Genomic DNA, 14,710 nt, shown 5'->3' on the forward strand with positions numbered 1-14,710 from the left:
ATTTCCACTATTTTATCTTCCAGGTCACTTATGCGTTCTTCTGCTTCAGGTATTCTGCTATTGATTCCTTCTAGAGAATTTTTAACTTCATTTATTGTGTTGTTCATCTCTGTTTGTTTGCTCTTTAGTTCTTCTAGGTCCTTGTTAAACGTTTCTTGTATTTTCTCCATTTTATTTTCAAGATTTTGGATCATCTTTAGTATCATTACTCTGAATTCTTTTTCAAGTAGACTGCCTATTTCCTCTTCATTTGTTTGGTCTGGTGGGTTTTTACCCTGTCCTTCATCTGCTATGTGTTTCTCTGTCTTCTAATTTGGCTTAACTTACTGTGTTTGGGTCTCCTTTTCCCAGGCTGCAGGTTCGTAGTTCCTGTTGTTTTTGGTGTCTGCCCCCAGTGGCTAAGGTGGGTTCAGTGGGTTGTGTAGGCTTCCTGGTGGAGGGGACTAGTGCCTATGTTCTGGTGGATGAGGTTGGATCTTGTCTGTCTGGTGGGCAGGACCACGTTCGGTGGTGTGTTTTGGGGTGTCTGTGACCTTATTATGATTTTAGGCAGCCTCTCTGCTAATGGGTGGGGTTGTGTTCCTGTCTTGCTAGTTGTTTGGCATAGGGTGTTCAGCATGGTAGCTTGCTGGTCATTGAGTGGAGCTGGGTCTTAGTGTTGAGATGGAGATCTCTGGGAGAGCTTTCGCCATTTGATATTATGTGGAGCCAGGAGGTCTCTGCTGGAACGATGTCCTGAACTCAGCTCTCCCACCTCAGTGGCACAGGTCTGACACCCGGCCGGAGTACCAAGACCCTGTCAGCCACACAGCTCAGAGGAAAAGGGAGAAAAAAAGACAGAAAGAGAGAAAAGTAATAAAATTAAGTTATTAGAATAAAAAATAATTATTACAAATAAAAAAATTAAAAAGTAATAAAAATAGAAATTAAAAAAAAGAAAGATAGAAAGAAGAGAGCAACCAAACCAAAAAACAAATCCACCAATAATAAGTGCTAAAAACTATACTAAAAAAAAAAAAAAAAAAAAAGGACGGAACCCTAAAACAAATGGTAAAAGCAAAGCTATACAGACAAAATTACACAAAGAAGCATACACATACACACTCACAAAAAGAGAAAAAGGAAAATATATATATCGTTGCTCCCAAAGTCGACCGCCTCAATTTGGGGATGATTCATTGTCTCTTCAGGTATTCCAGAGATGCAGGGTACATCAAGTTGACTGTAGAGATTTAATCCGCTGCTCCTGAGGCTGCTGGGAGAGATTTCCCTTTCTCCTCTTTGTTTGCACAGCTCCCGGGGTTCAGCTTTGGATTTGGCCCTGCCTCTGCGTGTAGGTCGCCTGAGGGCGTCTGTTCTTCCTCAGACAGGACGGGGTTAGAGGAGCAGCTGATTAGGGGGCTCTGGCTCTCTCAGGGTGGGGGGAGGGAGGGGTACAGAGTGTGGGGTGAGCCTGCAGCGGCAGAGGTCGGTGTGAGGTTGCACCAGCCTGAAGCGTGTCGTGTGTTCTCCCAGGGAAGTTGTCCCTGGATCACGGGACCCTGACACTGGAGGGCTGCACAGGCTCCCGGGAGGGGAGGTGTGGAGAGTGACCTGTGCTCACACAGAGGCTTCTTGGTGGCTGCAGCAGTAGCCTTAGCGTCTCATGCCCATCTCTGGGGTCCGCGCTGATAGCCGCGGCTCGCGCCCGTCTCTGGAGCTCATTTAGGTCGTGCTCTGAATCCCCTCTCCTAGCGCACCCTGAAACAATGGTCTCTTGCCTCTTAGGCAGTTCCAGACTTCTTCCCGGACTCCCTCCCGGCTAGCTGTGGTGCACTAGCCCCCTTCAGGCTGTGTTCACGCAGCCAACCCCAGTCCTCTCCCTGGGATCTGACCTCCGAAGCCTGAGCCTCAGCTCCCAGCCCCTGCCCGCCCCAGCGGGTGAGCAGACAAGCCTCTTGGGTTGGTGAGTGCTGGCCAGCACCGATCCTCTGTGCGGGAATCTCTCCGCTTTGCCCTCCACACCCCTGTTGCTGAGCTCTCCTCCGTGGCTCCGAAGCTTCCCCCCTCTGCCACCCGCAGTCTCTGCCCACGAAGGGGCTTCCTAGTGTGTGGAAACCTTTCCTCCTTCACAGCTCCCTCCCAGAGGTGCAGGTCCCATCCCTATTCTTCTGTCTCTGTTTTTTCTTTTTTCTTTTGCCCTACCCAGGTACGTGGGGAGTTTCTTGCCTGTTGGGAAGTCTGAGGTCTTCTGCCAGCATTCAGTAGGTGTTCTGTAGGAGTTGTTCCACATGTAGATGTATTTCTGATGTATTTGTGGGGAGGAAGGTGATCTCCACGTCTTACTCTTCCGCCATCTTGAATGTCTATCATGTCTCCCTTTCTGTAGTTCCAAGTTCATGCCTTAAGTGCTGATAGAATCATGAAATCAATATTTTTATGGTTCTAGTGGCCATTATTCCTAATATATCAATGCAAATATCTACAAAATGCTCCAACTTAAAGAGGCTCACAATCTTGCTTGCCTTTCTGCAGCTGCTTGCAGCTGAGCAGTATTACTTGTGTGTCCCTCGGCCTTTCAAGGGAAGAGCACCACCTCTAAGCGAAGTGCCATCTTCAGGGGTCTCCCACCACCTAGAGGTCCTCTACCCCAGGCTACTTCTCATGTCTTACAAACGTTCCCTCCTGCCCATAGCAGTTTGGAGTGTTGCTGTTTCTCCATTTCAAATTCTCTCATATCCGACCTACACATATTCTGTTAATCTGTAGAGGATACCTTTGTCACCTCCGGTTCTTCCACAGGAAAACATCCACCCCATTCATATATATATATGCCACAATTTGTTTATCCATTCATCCTTTGATAGACACATTTGGGCTGTTTCTATCTTTTGATTAATATGACTAGTGCTGCTATTAACATGTGTGTACATGTACTTACTTGAGTATCTGCTTTAATTCTTTGGATAGACATCTAGGAGTGGGATTGCAGGGTCATATGATAATTCTATGTTTAACCTTTTGAGGGAAGACCCATTTCTTTTTGAAGTGGATGGGGAATTCTTTGTGAAAGGGGATGGATGTTTTCCTGTGGAAGACCCAGAGATGACTAGGTATCCTCTATAGAGGGCAAGACTGTGTCTTATGTCTGGATTCTCATGGCTTAGCACTGTGCCTGGCACCATAAATACTGCTCAAGGATTAGTTGAAGGAATAAATGAAAACTCAATGAGAGACACTATCAAATACAGTGTAACATTGCAAGGTACATAATGTTTCAACCGTTCTTTTTTTTTTTTTTCTTTTTCTTTTCTTTCAATCATTCTTTCCTTTGATTCCTTGTAACTAGCAAACTTGTAATGGGGTGTCATTGCCAGGCCCCTAATACAATCAGGAAAAATTTCTCCCCATATTTGTGGGGGACAGGGGTTGGTGGTCCCTTTCAAGCCATGAAAAATGTGATGTTAATATAAAATAACACAAAGCTTTTGTGACAATGGGCTCCTCTGACTCAAAGATTACAGAAAAACTGTAAAATTCGTTGCAGAAATAGGGCAAAGGATTGTCTTCTGTTCAGTCCACATACGCCCTCTAGTGTCAAAAACTTCAAGTAAGCTAAGGAAGGAAATGGAGTCCATTGGGTCCCACCGGTCTCTCTCTCAATGCCTCACTCACCTGCCTTAAAAAATACACTGGGATTCCTTCATATCACCTATTCTAAGAGAAAATAACTGACCGATGTGAGTGGCCCAGGCTGCATCCACTCTCCTTGAAGTCACCAGAGCTACATTCACAGAGCTGGAGGACATCTGGCCATCTCATGCAATTATGTCCAACCTGGGTCCCCAGACCTCTGGGCATCAGAGGAAAGAGTATTGGGGTCCTCGAGAGGGTCCTGGAATTTCAAAATGCCTAAGGAAATTGTACTGTAGCTGGAGATGAAACTGGAAACCACCAAAGAAATTGGCAAGTACCTTTTCCTTCAGCTGGAATTAATCAGCTTGGCGTTGGATCGTCACTGCTTATCTCCCACTTGCTAAGTGGTAGTTACCTATGCTTTGAATTAATTGCAAATAGGAAAATAAGTAATGATTTTACATATGTGGTGGGTAAAGAGTACAAGATATGTTTAAATTGGGGACTCATAAGGGTAAAAACATAATAAAAGTGGTCCTTCACGGTGAAAACATCAGGACCCACTTCCCTGCTACCCTATTGGCTGGCCTCTGAGGTATGAATTAACTAGGTTGCTTTCAAGAGGGAGCATGTCTCATGGCCTGGTCCCCTCATCAGACATTGGGAGTAGCAAAGATTCTTCAGCCTGCACTAGTGAATGGCAGATAATGTTTTCTGGAAAGGTGCTCACACTGGCTTTTATCAGTTTGGGCTCAAAAACTTCTGAAATCTCCTGAGAGTCTACTCAAAATTCTACCCAAATTATTTAGTCTTTTTTCTTCTTCTTTTTTCAGTTTTATCTCCCCAAATTCCACACAATCTTCCAAATAACTCCTATACCCCAATCTGTCAGGTCTTCTCACCAAACTATGACTATATTTTGAACGTTTATTCATTCATTCAACACGTTTGCCAAAGGCTCATTATGGGCCAGGCTTTATGCTAGGTGTTGGCAAAAACAGTGACAGACGTGCCTCTACCATCATGCAGGATACAAATAAGAAGTGCCGTGACATGGGAAAGTTGGGTTGCTACAGGAGTCCATAACAAATAGATGAAATCTACATGTGGGGAGAGGAGGGACCCCCCCCCCCAAACGGGTGTGATTTAAACTAAGATCTGAAGGATAGGAAGGAATGAACTAGGTAAAGAGGAGGAGAAAGGGCTCCAACTTGAGAGAACACCATGCACAGAGGCCCCAAAGTGGGAAGGAGCATGGAGATTAATTTAATTAATTAATTAATTAAATGTCCTTGTTTACTCCAATCCTCTCTCCTAGACCTTGTCCCTACAATCTCTGCCCATAAAATCCCCTAAAAACAGGGCTCAAATCTTATCTTCTCTTACTAACTATGACCGAAAAGTATCATCCTCAACTGAACCAAAGGATTTTTTTTTCTGTAACATTTAAATGGCACCAATCCGTTACTGCCTTGTGTGGAAGCTATTAGCACACTTGTTCTATTCTCCCAGTTATATTACAAGTTCTGGGAGAGCAGAAGTCTTTGCATATAGTAGGACCCAAATAGTTGTTGGACTGAGTTATGTTTCTTTACATTCCTCACAACATCTAGCCTTAAACTAACTAGCTGGCATGCAGATATTTCTGTGAGTGAAATTAAAAGAATGAAAAATGTTTTAAAGTTCAATGAAGGGCAATGATTGTTAAGAACTGTGAAGGGTCTGAGATCTTACCTATTTGCAAGATAACAAGTTAGCCTGCCACAGTTGCCTGGATGTTGGCAAAAGACATGAGGCTCCTGGGCCAGAGACAAAGGATGTAATTACAGCACAGCAAGCCGCCTGTGCATCAGCATATTTGCATCAGTTCCCCTTCCCCTGAGTCCCATGTTGTGATGCAGATAGGCCCAGGTGTGTGCCTGAGTGTGCAGTGGATTGCCTTACAGAGAGGAACCCTGAGCTAGAAAAACCCAAATCTTTTATAATAGGCAGTAAGCATGAGGCTCCATTTGGCTCCAGAGGGAGACACTGTACTTCCCAAAGCTGTTCATTATACAAACTTCCTTAAAAAGAGAGTCCATAACAAAAGGCAGAGAGGGCCTCTGCTAACGAGCCATGCAGAAGCATGAGAGACCCGTGGAGAATTACTTCTGAACACTGGGCAAAGTCAACAGGCATTAGTAATAAAAATAGCCACTGCTTGTTAGGTGTTCATATGTGCCATGTACCGAGCTGAGTATTTTATATGCATTAGCTCCTTTATTCCTCTCAACATACGAGAAAATATTAACACATTTATGGGAAAATATTTTTATCAATTAAGACTTTCAGCATACAAATAATAGCAACAATGGAGAATTTGGAAACACAGGAGCCTTAGGAAGGTCTCAGGAAGTGGCTAAATCTATTAGCTGAATACCACCTGGACTCTCACTCCATCTGCTATCTCTGTTTCTGCCTTTCTGTACTTCTCTGGCAAAAATGTAACTGTGCCAGCTCCCAAATTCACTTGCTGTAGTTCCAGCGAACTTCAGAAGATGATTAAGAATCCCTGAATCCAATAGCCAATTCCATATTCAATTCCAAAGAATATGATTGGCCCATCATCAACACTGTGTATTTGTGTTGGGGAGAGAATTTTACAGTAATATAAATAATAAGAGGTATTTTAATATAAAAGAGGTACACTTTTTTTCATAATCGTTACTGAACTTAAGGTAATTTGTGTTCCCACTTACTGATCTATATCTCCCAGGCTGTGAGCAGCTGGAGTTATTTTTATTACCAATGCCTGTTGACTTTACTCATATCGTTTAACAGAATTATAGTCATATTGGGTATATATATGTATATATTCAATTTTTTGAGTTTTATATATATTATTAAAATTGTTTTCCAAATATGTTGTACTAACATAAATTCCTGCCAGCAGCTTGAGTGACCCTATCTGATGGCTTATTTGGTAGAATTGATCATTATTTTTCAGAAAATCTTTAACAGGTAAGAATGGTCTATCTTTAGGTTTTACTTTTTTTTTAACTGGTGAGATTAAACTTTTTTTTTTTAGCCATTTATATTTCCTCTCCATTTATTTTCTGTTAAAGCCCTGGCAGGAATCAAGCGTTCTTTTAATGTGCCTCAGTGCTTAGAATAGGGCTTGTCAAGAAGCTGACACTCACAAAGCTCTGAAAACAAACTCATAGATTGACCAACCCAGTGGTAACTGTTTTACATCCTTGTAAGAATAATTAAGCCACTAAAACCTAACAATTGTTTACCATTTTAGAATTTACACAGAATATATTGGCATATTTGAACCCACAACTACTGTGTGTTGTTATTTTCAACATTTTACCATGTGGGGAAAAGTCTGGAGTACTGAGGTCTGATAGGGATAAAGGTTTAAAATCTGGTCTACCGTAGAAACGAAGGAATTCAGCTTTCCTGAAGAAAGCGACTAAACCAAATACATTTCGTCCTCCTGTACACGAGAGGGCGAAGCAGCAGGATATGAAGCAGCAAGAATGAGGGGCCCGCGGGACTACACTTCCCAGAAGGTCTCTGCGCGATCCCCCGGGATGATCAGCGGCCGAGGACTGCACTTCCCAGGTTGCCGTGCGGCTAGACGTGACTGTCTCCCACTGAGCCGAAGTGGAAATGGGCACTGGCTCTCCGGTGGGACTTGGCTGTTGAGCTGTACATCTCATTGCCTGGAAACGGGAGCCGCAAGGTTCTCAAACAAGATTCCGCTTTCTTAGGGCGGTAACGGCGTGCACGGGTTGGGGAAGGGAGGTGGGAGAAGCGGAGCCGCTCTGAACCATGCTAGGGAACTGTGGGTCAGTCTGTGAAGAGGCCCAGCTTTGCGGGACAGCGGTGCGAGCCTGCGCCGAGAGACGTTCGTGTGACCGGCGGAAAACTACATTTCCCAGCATCCTCTCGGTACCGGAACTACCTTACCCAAAAGCCTGAACGCGATTCATCCAGCTTTTCGCCCTTCCCCGCCAGCTGGAAAGCCGAAGACATGTGGGGTCGCTGGTTTGGGCGGCTCCTGCGTTCTGAAGGCAGCGGGGGCCGCTGGGTTTCAGCTCCCCGCGGGCGTTTTTCCCCGGCCCTGAGGAGAGGTGAGAAAAGGCACCGCATCACCTATGCCTGCGTGCTCTGTAGAAAGACGGTGCCCGTGGTTCGTGCCTGCTCGGGCGAGCGTGAGGCGAGGGTGCCACGCCTTCCAGCCCACTCCGGGTCCTGGCGACCCTGCTCCCGGGCTTCGCCCCGAGGGATTGAGGCGGGAGGGTCGAGGACGGAGAAGAGGACCGCCTTCCTCTTCGGAGGGCTTGCCTCTGAAGGCCTGGCTTCCCGCCTGGCCCCGCCACTAGAGCCCCGCCAGGCGTCTTTCTGAACCCTTCTCCTTATTATTATCAAATGGGGCCGATAATCCCCGCCCTCTCGTAGGTGTGTCGGGAGCAACCGTAAGGTAATCTGTGTTCGGAGAGGCCGGATATCTTTCGCGGCCTGTTCAGACTTAGATTGTGTTGCTTAGGTGCAGTCCTCGAACCCAGGTCTCCGGTAAACTACAGCGTACATTTCAGGTCAGGTGCGCTTTATTTTCGCTGATTTTCAGTACTCTGTAATCACCTAGTAGCCTTTCAAAAAAAAAAAAAAGGAAAGAAAAGAAAACGGGAATGCCGTAACTACAAGGGTTGACTGGGAGGCGCAGCTGTTAGCAGTGTGTCCTGGACGTCTGACTTTATTGAGAGACGTTTCCAGAATCTTTTTTCCCCTAATTTTAAAACTCTTTAAGGTTGTCCGCAGAGTAGGCACTTCGTAATAACCATTGTCTATTCACCTTAAATCTTCAGTGCCGGGTGAACTGAGCCGCCCAGTACCACTACTTTGTGCTGTTTTGCTCATTGTTTCGTTTTACTCACCCAGCAAGACTGCAGTTGTAGATCCCCCATCTATAAGACCGCTGTTTAGTTCCCAGGGTCCTTGGCAAGGTATTTGTACATATTCAGGTGTTTAGTATACACGCACATTATGATGGGCTTTACAAAATGGACGTAGCATTTTTTTGAACCCTGGGAAATCACCGCAGTCTCAATCCTTTGTAAACTTTTAGAGCTAATATGATTTGTGTCCCTCTTCAGTAAACAAATATTTATTGAGTGTTTACTGTGTACAAGTAGTTTAAGCTTGCCTCATAATGTCAGTAATCAAGGAATTTGAAAACCTTGACCTCTGACCAAGGGAAGGGTCTTAGTTAACTATCATCTAGTCCCATTCCCTGTTTAAAGATAAAGGAAGGCACAGGAAGGTGATGTTATTTGTCTAAGTTTTGTGACCAATAGTGCTGGATTCCTAGTTCATTACTACTTCCCAAACTTAGCAGAACATCAAAAACACCGGGGGTGCTTTCAAAAACACAGATTTTTTTGGCCCTCCCGCAGAACTACTGAGTCAGTCTGGAGAGGTGGAGCCCATAGATCTCTGTGTTAGTTTATTATTTAATATATTAATCCTGATAATTCTGATGCATCTAGCAAAGCATATGTCTACAGACCAGCATGTAAAAATATATATTAATGATCACCCACGTCACTGAAGTGTTGCAGCTCTGAAGTTAGAACTAAATTTTAAAAATTCTTTATTTAAGTATAGTTGATTTACAATGTTATGTTAATTTCAGCAGTGACTCAGTTATATATATATATATGCACATATATATATTATTTTTCAGATTCTTTTCCATTATACTTCATTTTTTTCTTTTTAAAAACTTTTTATTGAAATACAGTTGATTTACAATGTTGTGTTAGTTCCAAATGTATAGGAGAGTGATTCAGTTATACATATATATATTCTTTTTTTACATTATGTTCCATTATAGGTTATTACAAGGTATTGAGTATATCCATTATACTTTATTACAAAATATTAAATATAGTTCCCTGTGCTGTATAGTGGGACCTTGTTTTTTTAATCTATTTTATTTATATATATGTAGTAGCTTGTATCTGCTAAACCCAAACCCCTAATTTATCCCTCCTCCCACCATTTTCCCCTTTGGTAACCATAAGTTTCTGTTTTGTAAATAAGTTCATTTGTATTATATTAGATGCCACATGTAAGTGATATCATATGATATTTGTCATTCTCTCTCTGACTTCATTTAGTATGATAGTCTCTAGGTCCATTCATGTTGCTGCAAACAGCATTATTTCATTCTTTTTTATGGCTGAGTAATATTCCGTTGTACCACATCTTCTTTATCCATTTATCCATCAGTGGACATTTATGTTGCTTCCATGTCTTGGCTATTGTAAATAGTGCTTCAGTGAACATTGGGGTGCATGTATCTTTTCGAATTATGGCTTCCTCTGGATATATGCTCAGGAGTAGGATTGCTGGATCATATGGTAAGCTCTGTTTTTATTTTTTTAAGGAACCTTCATACTGTTCTCCACAGTGGCTGTACCAATTGATACTCCCACCAACAGTGTAGGAAGGTTCCCTTCTCTCCACACCCTCTCCAGCATTTATTGTGTGTAGATTTTTTGATGATGGCCCTTCTGACCGGTGTGAGGTGATACCTCATTGTAGTTTTAATTTGCATTTCTCTAATAATTAGTGATGTTGAGCATCTTTTCATGTGCTTTTGGCCATCTGTATGTCTTCTTTGGAGAAATGTCTATTTAGATCTTCTGCCCATTTTTTGATTGGATTGTTTTTTTTGATATTGAGCTGCATGAGCTGTTTGTATATTTTGGAGATTAATCCCTTGTCAGTCACTTCGTTTGCAAATATTTTCTCCCATTCTAAGAGTGGTCTTCGTTTTGTTTATGGTTTCCTTTGCTGTGCAGAAACTTTTAAGTTTAATTAGGTCCCACTTATTTATTTTTGCCTTTACTTCTATTGCCTTGGGAGACTGACCAAAGAAAACATTGATATGACTTATGGCAGAGAATGTTTTGTCCATGTTCTCTTCTAGGAGTTTTATGGTGTCACGTCTTACATTTAAGTCTTTAAGCCATTTTGAGTTTATTTTTGTGTATGGTGTGAGGGAGTGGCGTTTTTTTGTTTTTGGGTTTTTTTTTTTTTTTTGGTTGCGCCATGCGACATGCGGGGTCCTTAGTTCCCCAACCAGGGATGGAACCCATGCCCCCTGCAGTGGAAGCACAGAGTCTTAACCACTGGACCACCAGGGGAGTCCTGGGAGTGTCCTAACTTCATTGATTTACCTGCAGCTGTCCAGCTTTCCTAGCACCACTTGCTAAAGAGACTGTCTTTTCTCCATTGTGTATTCTTGCCTCAGTTGTCAAAGATTAATTCATCATAGGTGTGTGGGTTTATTTCTGGGCTCTCTGTTCTGTTCCATTGATCCATATGTCTCTTTTTGTGCAATACCATGCTGTTAGGATTACTGTAAGCTTTATAGTATTGTCTGAATTCAGTCTTGGAGGGTTATGCCTCCAGCTTTGTTCTTTTTCCTCAGGATTACTTTGGCAGTTCTGGGTGTGTTTTTTTTTTGTGGTTCCATATAAATTTTAGGATTATTTGTTCTAGTTCTGTGAAAAATGTCATGGGTAATTTGATAGGGATCGTATTAAATCTGTAGATTGCTTTGGGTAGTATGGCCATTTTAACAATATTAATTCTTCCAATCCAAGAGCATGGGATATCTTTCCATTTCTTTGAATCACCTTCAGTTTCCTTTATCGGTGTTTTATAGTTCTCAGCATATAAGTCTTTCACCTCCTTGGTCAGGTTTATTCCTAAGTTTTTGTTTTGTTTTGATGCAGTTTTAAAAGGGATTGTTGTCTTACTTTCCCTTTGTGATATTTCATTGTTAATGTAAAGAAGTGCAACCAATTTCTGTATGTTAATCTTGTATCCTGCTACCTTGCTGAATTCGTTTATCAGTTCTGGTAGTTATTGTGTGGAGTCTTTAGGGTTTTATGTATATAGTGTCATGTCATCTGCATATAATGACAACTTTATCTCTTCTAATTTGGATACCTTTTCTTTTTCTTGTCTGATTGCTGTGGCTGGGACTTCCAGTACTATGTTGAATAGAAGTGGTGAGAGTGGGCATCCTTGTCTTATTCCAGATTTTAGCGGGAAGGCTTTTAGCTTTTCACCATTGAGTTATGTCGGTTGTGGAATTGTCATAAATAGCTTCTATTATGTTGAGATATGTTCCCTTTATACCCACTGTGGCAAGAGTTTTTATCATGAATGGATGTTGAATTTTATCAAGTGCATTTTCTGCATCTGTTGAGACAATCATGTGGGTTTTTTTGTATTTTCTTTTGTTGGTGTGGTTTATCACATTGATTAATATGCATATGTTGAACCATCTTTATGATCCTGGGATGAATCCAACTTGTTCATGGTGTATGATCCTTTTTATGTGTTGCTGGATTCGGTTTGCTGTTATTTTGTTGAGAATTTTTTCATCTATATTCATCAAAGATATTTGGCCTATAATTTTCTTTTTTGGTAGTGTCTTTGTGTTGTTTTGGTATCAGGGTGATGGTGGCTTCATAGGATGACTTTGGAAGTGTTCCCTCCTCTTCAATCTTTTGGAAGAGTTTGAGAAGGATCAGTATAAGTTCTTCTTTGTATGTTTGGTAGAATTCTCCAGTGAAGCCATCCCAGTCCAGGACTTTTGTTTGCAGGGAGTTTTTAAATTATACATTCTAATTCACTTCTAGCAATTGGTTTGTTCGTATTCTCTCTTCTTGATTCAGTTTTGGTGGGCTCTATGTTTCTAGAAACTTATCCATTTCGTCTAGGTTGACGAATTTATTGGCATATAATTATTCATAGTATTCTCTTACAGTTTTTTGTATTTCTGCAGTTTCAGTTGTTATTTCTCCTCTTTCGTTTCTTATTTTGTTTATCTGGGTCCTCTCCCTTTTCTTCTTGGTGAGCCTGGCCAGATTTGTAGATATTGTTTATCCTTTCAAAAAACCAGCTCTTTGTTTTTTGTTTGTTTGTTTTTAAGATTATTCTTTTTGTTTTGTTTTGGCCACGCCACGCAGCTTGCAAGATCTTAGTTCCCTGACCAGGGATCAAACCCTTGCCCTCTGCAGTGGAAGTGCGGAGCCCTAACCATTGGACCATCAGGGAATTCCCCAGCTCTTGGTTTTATTGATTTTTTTTTCCTACTTTCTTTTCATCTCTGTTTATTTTCTCTCTCTTTCTCTCTCTTTTTCTTTTTGCTCCCTGCCGCATGGCTTGTGGGATCTTAGTTCCCCAACCAGGGATTGAACCCAGGCCCTCGGCAGTGAAAGCACGGAGTCCTAACCACTGGATCAACAGGGAATCCCTTTTTTTTTTAATTCTTTATTTTGTTTACTTATTTATTTTGGCCATGCTGTGACTTGTGGGATCTTAGTTCCCCGACCAGGGATTGAACCCAGGCCAAGGCAGTGAAAGTGCCAAGTCCTAACTACTGCACCACTAGGGAACTCCTTATTTTCTCTCTGATCTTTATTATTTGCTTCCTCTGCTGACTTCAGGTTTTGTTCTTTTTCTAATTGTTTTAGCTGGTAGGTTAGGTTATTTGAGATTTTTCTTGTTTTTTTGAGAAAGGCCTGTATCGCTATTAACTTCCCTGTTAGATCTGCTTTTGCTGTATCTATAGATTTTTTTTTTTTTAATTTTTTTTTTTTTAACTTTGGGTTTATTTATTTATATTATTATTTATGGCTGTGTTGGGTCTTCGTTTCTGTGCGAGGGCTCTCTCTAGTTGCGGCAAGTGGGGGCCATTCTTCATCGCGGTGCGCGGGCCTCTCACTATCGCGGCCTCTCTTGTTGCGGAGCACAGGCTCCAGACGCGCAGGCTCAGCAATTGTGGCTCACGGGCCCAGTTGCTCCGAGGCACGTGGGATCTTCCCAGACCAGGGCTCGAACCCGTATCCTCTGCATTGGCAGGCAGATTCTCAACCACTGCGCCACCAGGGAAGCCCTCTATAGATTTTTTATGGTTGTGTTTTCATTGTCATTTGTCTCAAGATATTTTTTAATTTCCTCTTTGATTTTGTCATTGACCCACTGGTTTTTTAGTAGCACGTTGTTTACCCACCATGTAATGTTTCTTTTTCTGTGGTTGATTTCTCATTTCTTGCCATTGTAGTCAAAAAAGATGCTTGAAATAATTTCTGTCCTCTTAAATTTTTGGAGGTTTGTTTTGTGTCCTAGTATACGGTCTGTCCTAGAGTATATTCCATGTGTGCTTGAAAAGAATGCGTATTCTGGGGGTTCTTTTTTGATGTAATGTCCTAAAGATATCAGTTAAGTCTAATTGTCCTATTGTGTCCTTTAGGATCTCTGTTGCCTCACTGATCTTCTGTCTGGATGATCTGTCCATTGATGTCACTGCAGTGTTAAAGTCTCCCACTATTATTGTATTTCCATCAGTTTCTCCCTTTATGACTGTTAGTATTTGTTTTATGTATTTAGGTGCTCCTATATTGGGTGTGTATATGTTAATGAGTGTAATATCGTTTTCTTGTATTGATCCTTTTATCATTATACAGTGTCCTTCTTTATTTTCCTTTATGAGCTTTGTCTTACAGTCTATATTGTCTGATATGAGTATTGCTACCCCTGCTGTCTTTTCATTTCCATTTGTATGAAGTGTCTTTTTCCCCTCACTTTCAGTCTATGTGTGTCTTTGCCCTAAAGTGGGTTTCTTGTAGGCAGCATAATATAGGTTCTTGTTTTATTACCCAGTCTGCCACTCATGATTGGAACATTTAGTTCATTGATATTTAAGGTAATTATTGAAAAAATAAATATGTATTTATTGCCATTTTAAACCTGGTTTTCCAGTTGATTTTGTATTTCTTCTTTGTTTCTTTTGCTTTTTGTATTTCTTTTTGTGGCTTGATGGTTTTCTTTTGTATTACGCTTGAGTACCTTTCTTTTTGGTGTCTGTGAATTTATTGTATGTTTTTGATTTGTGGTTACCTGGTTTCCAAATACGTTAACCCATTACTATGTCTACTTGTTTTAGACTGGTAGTTATATAAGCTCAAACGCAGTCTAAAAGATCAACATTTTTGTACTCCCTTTGCCCACATTTTGTGAT

At 41.7% G+C, this 14,710-nt stretch overlaps 1 protein-coding gene across 7 annotated transcripts in view; it reads left to right on the plus strand.

The window, feature by feature from the left end:
* Window positions 1–7,233: 7,233 nt before the first annotated feature.
* The window catches only part of CCDC90B (coiled-coil domain containing 90B), a 49,898-nt gene continuing 42,421 nt past the window's right edge, over window positions 7,234–14,710 (plus strand). For 6 of the 7 annotated variants that reach the window (XM_068556381.1, XM_068556378.1, XM_068556382.1 and 3 more), the window contains exon 1: window positions 7,234–7,736. In XM_068556381.1, coding sequence (XP_068412482.1) covers window positions 7,637–7,736 — 100 coding nt within the window. In that variant the 5' untranslated portion in view covers window positions 7,234–7,636. The remainder of the gene's footprint in view (window positions 7,737–14,710) is intronic. The other variant, XM_068556383.1, reaches the window with a different exon arrangement.

This window comes from Eschrichtius robustus, chromosome 11 (assembly GCF_028021215.1).
Source record: "Eschrichtius robustus isolate mEscRob2 chromosome 11, mEscRob2.pri, whole genome shotgun sequence".
Taxonomy (NCBI): domain Eukaryota; kingdom Metazoa; phylum Chordata; class Mammalia; order Artiodactyla; family Eschrichtiidae; genus Eschrichtius; species Eschrichtius robustus.